This window comes from Aptenodytes forsteri, unplaced genomic scaffold (genome assembly GCF_000699145.1).
Source record: "Aptenodytes forsteri isolate BGI_AS27 unplaced genomic scaffold, ASM69914v1 Scaffold31, whole genome shotgun sequence".
Lineage (NCBI taxonomy): Eukaryota > Metazoa > Chordata > Aves > Sphenisciformes > Spheniscidae > Aptenodytes > Aptenodytes forsteri.
The window spans coordinates 413,637-425,155 of record NW_008794713.1 but is presented as its reverse complement, the minus strand read 5'-3'; the positions used below and the strand labels follow the sequence as shown (position 1 = coordinate 425,155).

Genomic DNA, 11,519 nt, shown 5'->3' with positions numbered 1-11,519 from the left:
ATTAAATTCTTCAACCCATAAAGTAACCGCGATGGAGAGGCGTGAAATAACACGGCGGAAGGTGGCTTTACCCAGAAATCTCTGACCCAAAGCCACATCACTCTCAGAAGTTACTCTTGTGACAGTATGCTGGAAAATATTCAGATCTAAATACTACAGGGTGAAAATAAATGTTTTCTCCTGTTTCTGTAATAAAACTCTCGAGAGAAAACATTTTGAAAATTCCCTCTTGCTCTAAAAGGTAAATCGCTTACACCCAAGTGAAACAAAACTCACAAGAGATCAAGTTTTGCATGATTATTTTAAGTGGTTTAAATTTATAGCCTTCACACAGGGTTTAAATTTAAAGCAACGACCCTCCTTTTTTGGGCGACCCTTAATCAACCGTTATAAACCAACTTATCTCAAAATACAAGGAAATACGGAGGAATAACCAATGCTCGCTGGGATGAAAACTGAGACAGGTCTCAGGGATGTAAAAACTCAGAAAGAACTAAAATGCCTATTACATTTCCCACAGAATAAGATCCTGTAGAAGCAGCTTTTGCCACGCTGGCTTATAAACCCAATTCAAATATACAGATTATTCACAAGCTTTCAATGTCGTTGCACAGCTCCTGGGTCTGGCTTTTCAAAACTGGAATTTTATGACCAAGGAGGGTGAAGAACTACCAAAACCCAAACTGGGTATCTTATTTAGTGCAGAGTTGTTCCTGTATACAATTATCTTCTAGAAACGTTAAAATAAACAAAAATCTGTCCTTGAAGCATCCCAAACACTGAACTGGAGGCGGTCACTCTGAAAGGCTGAAATAGCTATTTGTACCCTTTTTTTTTTCCCCCTGGAGGAAGAACAAAAGCTGACAAGCTGCAGTGATGGAAGAGTTTTGTATTCTTAGTGTCCTGGGAAAAAAGACCTCATAACCAAAAGCATGCAAGCAGAGCTGAAAGCATCGCTTTTGCGTTTTTCAGGATGGAGCGGTCTTCGCACCGGTCAATTATTTGCTGTAAATAGATCTTGGCTGGTCTCCAGGTGCTGCAGCGGTTTCTCCCCTCTGTTCCCCCTCCCCAGTTACTAATGATACGTCGATTTTAGCGCCGTAGGGTCTAAACCGCAGAGTTAAGTGAGCAGAGATGGAAAAATGCTGTAAGGAAATACGGAGGAATAACCAGCGCTCGCTGGGATGAAAACTGAGGCAGGTCTCATGGATGTAAAAACTCAGGAAGAACTAAAACATCTATTATATTTCCCACAGAATAAGATTACATATTCCCGCAGAATAATGCTACATCAGGAAAACTATGAATGGAGAGGAACAGGGTATCCCTGCAGCTATGCTAAGACCAGCAGCAAAACCCACGGGCAGCCCTCAAGTCAGAGCTCCCCAAACCTCCCCGGGACCCACAGCTGCAGAGCCAGGAGCACCCACTACACTGGGGAGCACGACCACTTGCTTAATGAGCATAAAACCGCCTTTCTGTGGCCTCTTCCAAATGAAACCACAGCTGTTCCACTGCTCTAGGGCTTTCAGTGCAAGAGGACAGACAGATGGATTTGGCCCTGCAGCTACTTTAACAAAGAAGGTAATAAAAGACCCGACTCATGGGCTGGTTTTTAATTTTCCCCTGTGGCTTAGAGATCATGTAATTTAGGAGCAACTTTTTAACAGTTACTTCCACAAACGCCTTGAAGACTTCAGAGATGGGAGCCAAAGGTGGTGCTGGGTCTTCTAACAGGGCCAGACCCCCAACAGGAGGACCCGAGTCTCCATTCACCTCTCTGCCACCCTTCCACGCTGGCAGAGGAGAGAGAAATTGGTTTCTATGAACCTTCTTTTTTTTTTTTTTTTCTTTTTTTTTTTTCTTTTTTCCCCTTCTTAAGGAGCTGAGCTCAGCTGGCCAGGGAGATCCCCATCACCGGTTTTTGCCTGCCCATGGAGGTCACTGGCCAACAGAGGTTTTAGACGGGCAGAGCGCAGCAGAGCCTTCTCACGTCGACGCATGGAAGCTGCCATCAATTGTCAGAGGCTCTTTGCAGCTTTGCAGGAGATGAGAGTAACTGATAGGCAGCACGCTCCTCCCCAAAAACCGGGACAGGGAGTTTCTCGTGGTGTTCAACATCACACTTAGCCGACTCTTTACTGAGCGTATTTATAACTCCTTTGTTCCATATAAAAAGGCTGATGGCTATGCTGACATTAACACAAAGCTGCCTGGCACTAAAATGCAATTGATGCATTTTTAGAATTATTCGCCCTTGTCATCTTCAGGGCTTATTTATAGTTTATGTTTTCTGATTTATTAGGCCCTAAACACCTCTTTTGAATTCTGTATCACAATCAGCAAGAGCCACACCACCCATAACCTTTCCTTTTACGATGCAAGAGTTTGAAGCCTAGTATGCTTTGGATGTGCGGTGTGAAAGCCTGCAATAATAATTTACAACCCTTATTTTCTTTCTCTGCAAGTATAATCAAAATTTTTTTGGCTGAAATTACTATTGCAGCAGGTGTCTGAAGCCAGAAAGAAAAAAAAAAAGGAAAGCAAACCATACAGTGCAAGGAGCTTCTGTATGGGGAGCATCAGGCAAGCAGGGACGGGCAGGGCAACACTTGCTCCCAGGCAAGCTCGATGCAGAGGATATAGAGACATTATTTTGTTACTGGCTGTCCGCCTCCATATGGGATCAAAGCTGGATTCCTTTATCTGCCACGCACCAGCATTTTCAGAGATTTCATCACATCAAATTACTTCTCAGGACCAAACTGAAAGCACCAGCCGAAATGCTGGACACGACACAACACACCCTCCAGCAGCCTCATTTTGCAGCTCATCGCTTGATAATGAATCTCTTCGACCTGAGGAACCCAGGAGTTCATGGGGGTTTTGCAAAATAAATCAAAAAAATATATAAAAAGGGGAAAATCTAGCCTGGATATAAACCAACCTAAATAAACCCTGTTTGCCCTGCAAACGCTGGTGTTTTCTTCTCCCTCCCTTGCCCCCGATAACGAACTTGCTGAGTAAAGCACGCCAGCAGCACACCACCACGGCAAATTCCCAGCACAGTACCTGGACGGGAAGCCAGCTGCACTGATGCGGATGGTCTCCAGCACTCCACAAGCTCTCAGCTGCTGCACCGCTCTCTTCGGATCAAATCTGCAATTATATTTAGGATAGAGATTAACACAGCGAGAAGGAACCCACATCATCAACCCACCCGATAGCGACTCTTCTGGGGACAGGAATTAGCTTCCGATTTATGGACAAGAGCTCTGCTCTCGTCATTAGCATAGAGACTGAAGAAAACCGTACATCCATGGATAGCTTTTGTCCACAGCCATTCCCTTGCAAACCTCAGTATAACCACAAATCCCATGCCTCGCTTTGGGAACAGGCTGCACAGATGTCACACGTTTTCCCTCCCTGTCACAAGACGTTGTGCTTTTCAAGTGCAACGGACCTTGCTATTGCCCTACTGCCGATGCCAAGCGGTACTCTTGGGACACGATGACAATCTGGTGCAATTAGTCCCTACAGCCATAACCTACCCAGCTATGTAAAGCAACACAACTACGGTAAAGAAAGGAACAGGCTACCCCATCACAAGCTGCCTGCTGAACCAGACGGTATTATTTTTGCAGCTATAAGGGCAACAACATCTTTCCAGAAAGAAATCCAATTCAACAGCAAAATAAATCTGATATATTAAATTCCATACCAAAACCGAGTAATTAACAGGTCCCACAGGTTTGCAGACCATTGAGTTTACCACGAACGGTGGTGCTCATGTTCCAGACTGTCGTGTTTTCACCGCGTTCGCCACCGGAGCCCCACCCAGCCGCTCGCTCACTCTCCCCCCAGTGGGATGGGGGAGAGAATTGGGAGAGCACAAGTGAGAACAACTCGTGGGTTGAGATAAAAACAGTTTAATAATTGAAATAAAATGATATAATAAGAATATACAAAGCAAGTGATGCACAGTGCAACTGCTTGCCATCTACCGACTGTAATGAGCCCAGTCCCCGAGCAGCGGCCCCCCCCGGCCAGCTTTCCCCAGTTTATGCACTGAGCATGACGTCCCATGGCATGGAATGTCCCTCTGGCCAGTTGGGGTCAGCTGTCCTGGCTGTGCCCCCTCCCAGCTTCTTGTGCACCTCCAGCCTTCTCAGTCGGTAGAGCATGGGAAGCTGAAAAGTCCTTGACTAGTGTAAGCACTGCTCAGCAACAACTAAAACATTGGTGTGTTATCAACACTGTTCTCATCCTAAATCCAAAACACAGCACTGTACCAGCTACTAGGAAGGAAACTAACTCTGTCCCAGCTGAAACCAGGACACAGACTAAGGGCTTTGGTAGGTGTCACGTGGAAATTCAAGGTATTTCTGGCTCTCAGCTGTCTGCCCTCCTCTTTCTAGCAGGCATTACCCCTCACCACTGGCATCTCATTTCCATCAGCAATTTGTGCTGAAAAACTCTGTGCCACCTTCCAGCTGAACACTTGGGCAGTGCTCTCTCTGGCTCCTGGCATGAGCCCGCTTTCAGATCGGTCTATCTTTGCACAGAGCGCAGGTACCAGCGTCCCCCACCGCTTCTCCCTCCTTCTGCCCCTGACACCGAATGTACAAAGAGGTCCCAGCTCAAGACGTTGGACCCTGGCAGAGGTCACCGGATCAGGCTTGGACTCGGACGATGTGGATGTCCATAGCTGCATTAGGTTTCCAGAACAAGGCTGAGGAACGAAACCTTCTCAGGTACCTGCTTGTACCTTCCTGAAAGCCCAAAGTATTTATACCTGCAGGTCAAGAGTGCATGAATAATTCTGCTTCGCCTCCGCTGTGCAAAAGCAGCATAAGAAATAAGCCCCTGCTACTTTGTGCATTTTTAAATTCCCTGGACCTGTCAAGTCTACAGCAAGTTATTCACTACAACACAGCAAACACGATGCAGGGTGGAAAGTCAGTCTTGGCTGTCACTCGCTTCGAGGAAGAATCCACAAGGGTACAATTTCCATAACAATAAATAATAAACAGGACCGGCAGATGGACAGGGAAGCTTCAGTCCCGGAAGATCCCAGGGCAATGTATGTTGTACACGGGGGGAGCTTTCTGCAACGTGGCCAAGCCCTGCTCGGGGGGGGTGAAATGCAGTAACCAGAGTGGCTGCAGTGATTTATCAGCATGGAAAGCCAGGACCCTCTCTAGCGACAACTCCAGCTACGGGCCGAGGCTGAAATAAAGAGTTTAAAAGTGGGACGATACACATTATTACGGACTCCTCTTACTTGCCATGGCAGGTGGAAGCACCTAGCAGGTTGCTTTTGGCCTGGAAACTCAAGTAAGAGATCACAAATTCTGCCTGAAACAGAATTTGGAAGGAAAATTGTCAAAGGTACAAGCTGAAGTCAGGTATTCCCCTCACACCTCTCTCTTTGAAGTCTTCTCCATGAGGGATCAACCTCAAACGCAGCCTGCAGTCAGATGCAGCAAATATCACTGCGTGGTGCCAACGCTCCCTCCAGGCTGGAAGTCTGACACCCCTTACCTCCCAAAGAAACAAACCTTACATTTGCACCAAGATATAAAGCATGAATGAGAATAATGCAGGTTGCAAGAGACCTTAGAAGGCCTCTAGTCCAACCTCCTACGTTCAAAAGCTGGGGCAGCTGCGGGGGCAGACCCATAGCTCAGGGCTTTATCCAGTCAAGGGCTGAAAACCTCCAAAGATGGAGGTTGCACAACCTCTCTAGGAAGCCTGCTCCACTGGTAGGCTGTTTCCTTATCCTTAAAAATGTTTCCTGATCTCCCGTCTGAACCTCTCATGTCAATTTGTGGCCATTGACTCCTGTCCTCCCACCACGCACCGCTGTGAAGAGCATGGCTTCGTCCTCTTGGTAACGCCTGTAAGTACTGGAAGGCTGCTATTAGGTCCCTTCTCTTCTCCAGGCTAAACATCTCATTTTAGCAAAAATGTAATGTTCTTGTGAGCTGAAAAATGTTATGTTTTAGGAAGAGAAAAAGGTCCGTGTTTTTTTACCAATCAACGAAGGTAACACCGAGTGTTCTGCATGCTACGAGATACCACTTCAATGCTAACCCAGGGCAGTGCCACTGATGTTTCATCTCACTGATGCCTCCTGGCACTGTGTATTTTTCAGCACAAGTGCCTCTGAAACGCAGACTCCTTTACAGCCATCCCAATTCACCAGACCCAAGTTTTACATATAAGCAAATAGACTTTATCCGAGCCACGCTACAGATACTGCCACCAGCTTGAGGAATTTTAGACTTTATCCGAGCCACGCTACAGATACAAATTCCTCAAGCTGGTGGCAGTAAGATCAACATTGACCAAGATTCTCAGATCACAATTTCAATTAAGCAATCCATGATGGGTGAGGAGGGAGATGATCTCTTGCAGAAGAACCCCCGGTACAAGACACCTGAACCAGTGCTTTCTGGCTTGTAGATGGGGTTGTAACACCACCACACCAACCCAAAGCACCCTCCCGTCATTTCCAGCCCATGGTGACTCCTGCAATGCTGCCGACTGCAGACACCTGTGCGCTGCTCTTCCAGAACTGTTCTTGTGTCTATTTTTCTTTTGCCCTCTGTTCCCAAGATCCCCAGCTTTGACAACTCTGACATTTGCCAGATGGGGAGCATCACATCGGACCGAGTCATCACTCAGACTGCGAGCAGACACATGCAGAATTATCCTCCTGGTATTTGCTACCCCTAACATCTTAGAAGTACAACTGAGTTCGTTTAGATAATTACTGCACCTTGACAATCAGGAGCTTGCACGATTATAAAACGATATTAACTGCATCCTGAGCATCACGTGAAAAACTGAATTGCAAAGTTAAAGGCAAAGAAGTGAAGATGGATGAGCTGAAAGTAGAGCCGAGCAGGGACATGGAGTCTTGGAAACGCTCTTTGGAAAGGTGAAGCCATTTCACCATGCAGAGCATCTACCACTCTTCCACTGCAGAAAGTTAGAAAATACTTTTGTGCTTTATCTAAAGAAAGCAATCAAACAAAAAGTGTAATCCTGAAATTCATTTCAATGGACAATCTCTGCAATAGGCAACGAGATCGAGGCCCCGAACACCTCCAGTACCTAACAAAATGGTACGTGAAATAGATAAAACAGACCACAGAAACTGCCGTCCCAGCACAGACAGCCAACATAGCCTTCTCCAGAGCTGACAGCTAATTATCTAATGAATCAGTTAAATATAAGCCAGCTCCTGAATGTCTTCTAACCATCAATACCGTTCACTTTGCTGTTTGCAGGGGGAGAGGAGCCAAGCTGGGGAAGCCTTCTGGTGCATACATAGCCACCAGCATATCACAACCAAGGCTGAGCCTGTTTATGGATGCTTCGTCCTCCTTTGCAGGATGCTGTTGGAGCCGTCTCTGCGCTCCGAGGTGGCACCGTGCTCACCGGGAACACTCAGACTACATTGGATCAGCTGGAGGGCAATGCCTCCCCGCTTACAGGTCACAATTCTAACACTGCCTTATTAAATGTCACCGCCTGCAGTTTATGCCAGGGCCTTTAGAAGACATCACAACAAGACCTGTGAGGTCCCTGTATACTAACGGCCAACCTTTTTTGGAGTTACAGGAAACAAAATTGGGCACAAATACCTTATTTAAGAGGTCAAACAAGGCTAACAGCTATTTGCTCGCAGCGTTCACAGCTTGCAATACACCTCTGAACTACCGAGGAAGATCAAGACTGGCTTCAAGAACAGCTTCAGCTGTTCACTCACCTGGAAACCTGCCTGAAGTTGATAGAAGTCACGTCTTTACTTTTTCCACATTTATTTTGGAAGCACCAAGACGTTTTTGTTCATTTTACAAGCCGTTCCGCAAGCACACTACTTATCTCCACTTTTTCATTTCTTTCTCTGCTACTTTTCACTGTTTAGTACTATAACTATTTAAATCAAAGAAATTCTAAGATGAAGTCGTACAAAGACCCTATTATTGCAAAGCGAGGATGCTCAGTATTAGCAGAGCATATCTACGGATTACTAGGACCTGCATTAGTCTTCATTTCAGGGGCACAAAAACCACATAATGAAACCCAAGAGAAGCGACTCCAGCAAACTACGGGGACCTTCCAGTTACAGGAACAACATGTCAAGAGGGGCAATCTCTTCAGCAAGAGGACACTGTTGCTATAATGCTGATCACATTTGCTCATCTGAAAGCCCACTTACTTAAAGGGGAGCTTCTCGTCGTTCGGCTTGATGCAGCGCACGTAGTGCGGGGTGGTGGCGTTCAGAGTCTCCATGAGCAAATGCAGCGAGTTGCGGAACTGAAAGACAAAACCACTCGTTTTGAGGAGGGATGAAGGTGCTGTACCATGCACGCAAGTTGGCAGGCGTTGCAAGAAGCCACCTGCGGTGCCAGCCTCTGGATGTGACATAGCGTGAACCTCCCCATCAGCCCCGCACATACAGAAGCAATTCAAAGACGACACTGGTGGGTTGAGGGCTTCCAGCTCAATGATGTACAACAGCAATAAGTGTTTGCTCAGGGCTTTACCCACTTGGGTCTTGAAAATCTCCAGAGGTGGAGAAAGCACAACCCCTCTGGGCCCCTGTTGCACTGCTTGACTGTCCAACACAAGGGAAAAAATGCTCTTTTTCTCAAGTTGCTTCAATTTAAGAGCACCATAGTACATTGGGATACAGTCCAGTGAATCCCAGAGTGGCCTCCACCCTCCTTAGACCATGTCTCAACTCCTTCCAGTCAAGACTACTCGAGCCTGCTCTTCCAGAGACACTGCTAGAAGGTGTCCAAAATGCAACAGCCAAACTGTTCCCATCCTCAACATGGGTCACGGGAAGGTCTCCTCACTTCTCCCTCCAACAGCTTTTTATTTATCTCCACTTCAAACTGAAGAAACAAGATCTGAACCGTAAAAATGTATCCGGATTCACCTGCCCCACCGCCCTGCCGTCGACCGACCCGCTCATATTGTACGTTACCTGGTGCCCCACCGTTTTCTTGTGCTCCTTATTGGCAGCTTTGATCACCGGTCTGGCAGAACGGACGCTGATTTTGGATGTTCCCTTTCCCATGGAAGTGGTGGGTGCAGCATCCTTCTCATCTTGGAATAAGTCTGCTACCATCTGATACTAAAACAAAAGACGACATCTGAGCACCTCTGGCCCTGCTCTTTGCTGAATGAACCCACCCAAGTCGCATTGCTCCGGTCATTTTTTTTCCCCCATCTGTCCTGGAGCATTAAACCGTGACACCATCTTAAAGCAGGAAGGGGAAAAAAGGGCAATAAAGTGAAATCAAGAAGCGTTGCCTACATAAACCACGCCAGCAGAACCATTGGCCATTCTGTTTTGTAGTTCATCAAACCTTGAAATGTGCACGTTAAATTAAACAAGTGAAAAAAAGAGGATGGCTAGCTGAAAGGCTGCATCACTGACATGTCCAAGGCACAAAACCTCCTGAACGTGAAGTGACTCTTGCTCCCAGGCTTCGTTTCGAGCTACTCATTCAGTCCTGATGGCAGCAAGGATGCTGCCCACACAGCGTGTCCCTCAGGAACGGCGTCTCCACGTGAGGACTCCACGTGAGCCCACTCCCACCACAGCCCTAGAGGCACCCCTGCTTTTCCGAAGAATTAAGAGACACCAGCACTTCCTCACTAATTACCTGCATTTCAGCGTGAACAAGCAAGGCGACAGCAGGACCGCCATTCTGCAGCCCTGAAAGCACCACATTTAGCTCCTCAGATCCCTGAAGTCTGGGGTTTCTGACAAGCCGGCAGCAACGTTTCCGCTTCATAAATGGGAGAACAGGTGAGCTGGCAAATGCAGTTAATGCTATTTTTTTTTTTAAGGGGCAGGATCTTCAAATTTGCATTAGGCTGGGGAACTTGAATACTAAGTAAGTCACAATAAATCTGGTCTGTTTAGCAGAGCTGTTAAATTTTCACGTCTCAAATCCAGCTACGCACCCACGCCGGTTTCCGCTACAGCTGTGCTTACATTCAAACAGTAAATTCTTAAATGTAAGAAAAACCACTGTCACCAGGCGGGATGTCACTTATCACCAAGCTGAGCTGGGCTCCAGCCCGGTGACGCTGCCAAAGCACCTGTGATGCCACCCCAGCAGCACGCAGACCACCAGCAACACCCGCTCTGGAGCATCCGTGGCAGAGGGCACCAGCATCACGCTTCCCTTGTCCGTGGCACGCCGTGCCCGACATGTCCACATGAAAACACTGACACGAGGCAGCGGTGCACTGCACAGCGCTCTTCCCTCCACCCCAGGCTCCTCCGAAACCCAAGCTTGGGTGTATTTCCAGTAAGATCCCAAGAAGAGTGCAGGGGTTTGCCACTTCATAAACTGCCAAAACACGAGGCAGCGGTGCACTGCACAGCGCTCTTCCCTCCACCCCAGGCTTCTCCGAAACCTGAGCTTGGGATCATACTGGAAATACACCCAAGAAGAGTGCAGGGGTTTGCAACTTCATAAATGGACATTAACGGGCAGCCCCGTGCCGTAAAGGGCTGCCTTGGGTCTCTGCCACATCCCTGGACTGAGACAGGAATATTTCCAGCCCCGGTCCCGCGGGCTGTTCGCGCAGCTTACTAGCACAGCAGCCTAAATACCAACACAGAAAGGAAACTGTTTGCATTGCATTAGCAAATTGCTTGCAGGCTCCAAGACAGCACCTGCTAAGGATCTGCTTCATACTCACAGCTTTTATTTTTATCTCTGCAGCTCACTCAACTCCTACCAGAATAAAGGCTCGCGCTTTCTTTGCCTAACCCTCTATCCCAAAAAAAGACATCCTGACAGCTGTTGTACTTTGATGACATGGCACTGTCTCGGCTACTTTGCCTCCTGCAAACACGGGATGTTTGGGTGGCACGTGCTTGGTGCTGGAAGACATCCAACACAGGCTCCACTTTACTATCTCGTGCTTGACAATGCGGTAAAACCCCCGGCTGTAATTTCAGGTTTCAAAATATCTTCTCAATGCACAGCTGGGAGTGCCATCGACCCCTCTGTCCGCTTGCTATTAATAACAGGAGTACTTGCTCCTGCACAAACGCTCAACAAGAATCTCAGAGGTGAGCTTTCAGCTTGCGTAATGCAAAACTAGGCATCACCTTTAGCAGCCCAGGACCTATTCCACGGATGCTGGGGGGGTAAGCGAGAAGGACAGATCCCCTCCTTCCCAACTGTCAGAGTCAAAACCATTGGTGCATTATTTGTAATTATAGAGAACTGGAATATAATATATTAACAGCATGCCCGTACGCTTTCGATCGGTATTCAAATCAGTTTCCTTAATTCAAAGAACATCAACTCTCAACTGTTTTAGCTGACCAGCGCTAACAAAACTAATTAGCCACTTTAGAAAGTCTCTTTCACCATCCTGTTGACGGCCGTAGTTGCATTCTAATTAGCAGAAGGCAATTCTGCCTTGGTGGGAGCACTTCATCAGCGATGCATTTGCCGACGAAGAGG

General features: G+C 47.2%; 1 protein-coding gene across 1 annotated transcript in view; it reads right to left on the bottom strand.

Moving 5' to 3' along the window:
- Positions 1 to 11,519, bottom strand: part of MYO5B (myosin VB) — a 134,972-nt gene that overhangs the window by 67,847 nt on the left and 55,606 nt on the right. Inside the window, exons 15-17 of the mRNA XM_009273831.1 lie at positions 9,008 to 9,157; positions 8,234 to 8,331; positions 3,073 to 3,159 (exon numbers count right to left, since the gene is read on the bottom strand). Of these exons, the coding sequence (XP_009272106.1) occupies positions 3,073 to 3,159; positions 8,234 to 8,331; positions 9,008 to 9,157 (335 nt within the window). The remainder of the gene's footprint in view (positions 1 to 3,072; positions 3,160 to 8,233; positions 8,332 to 9,007; positions 9,158 to 11,519) is intronic.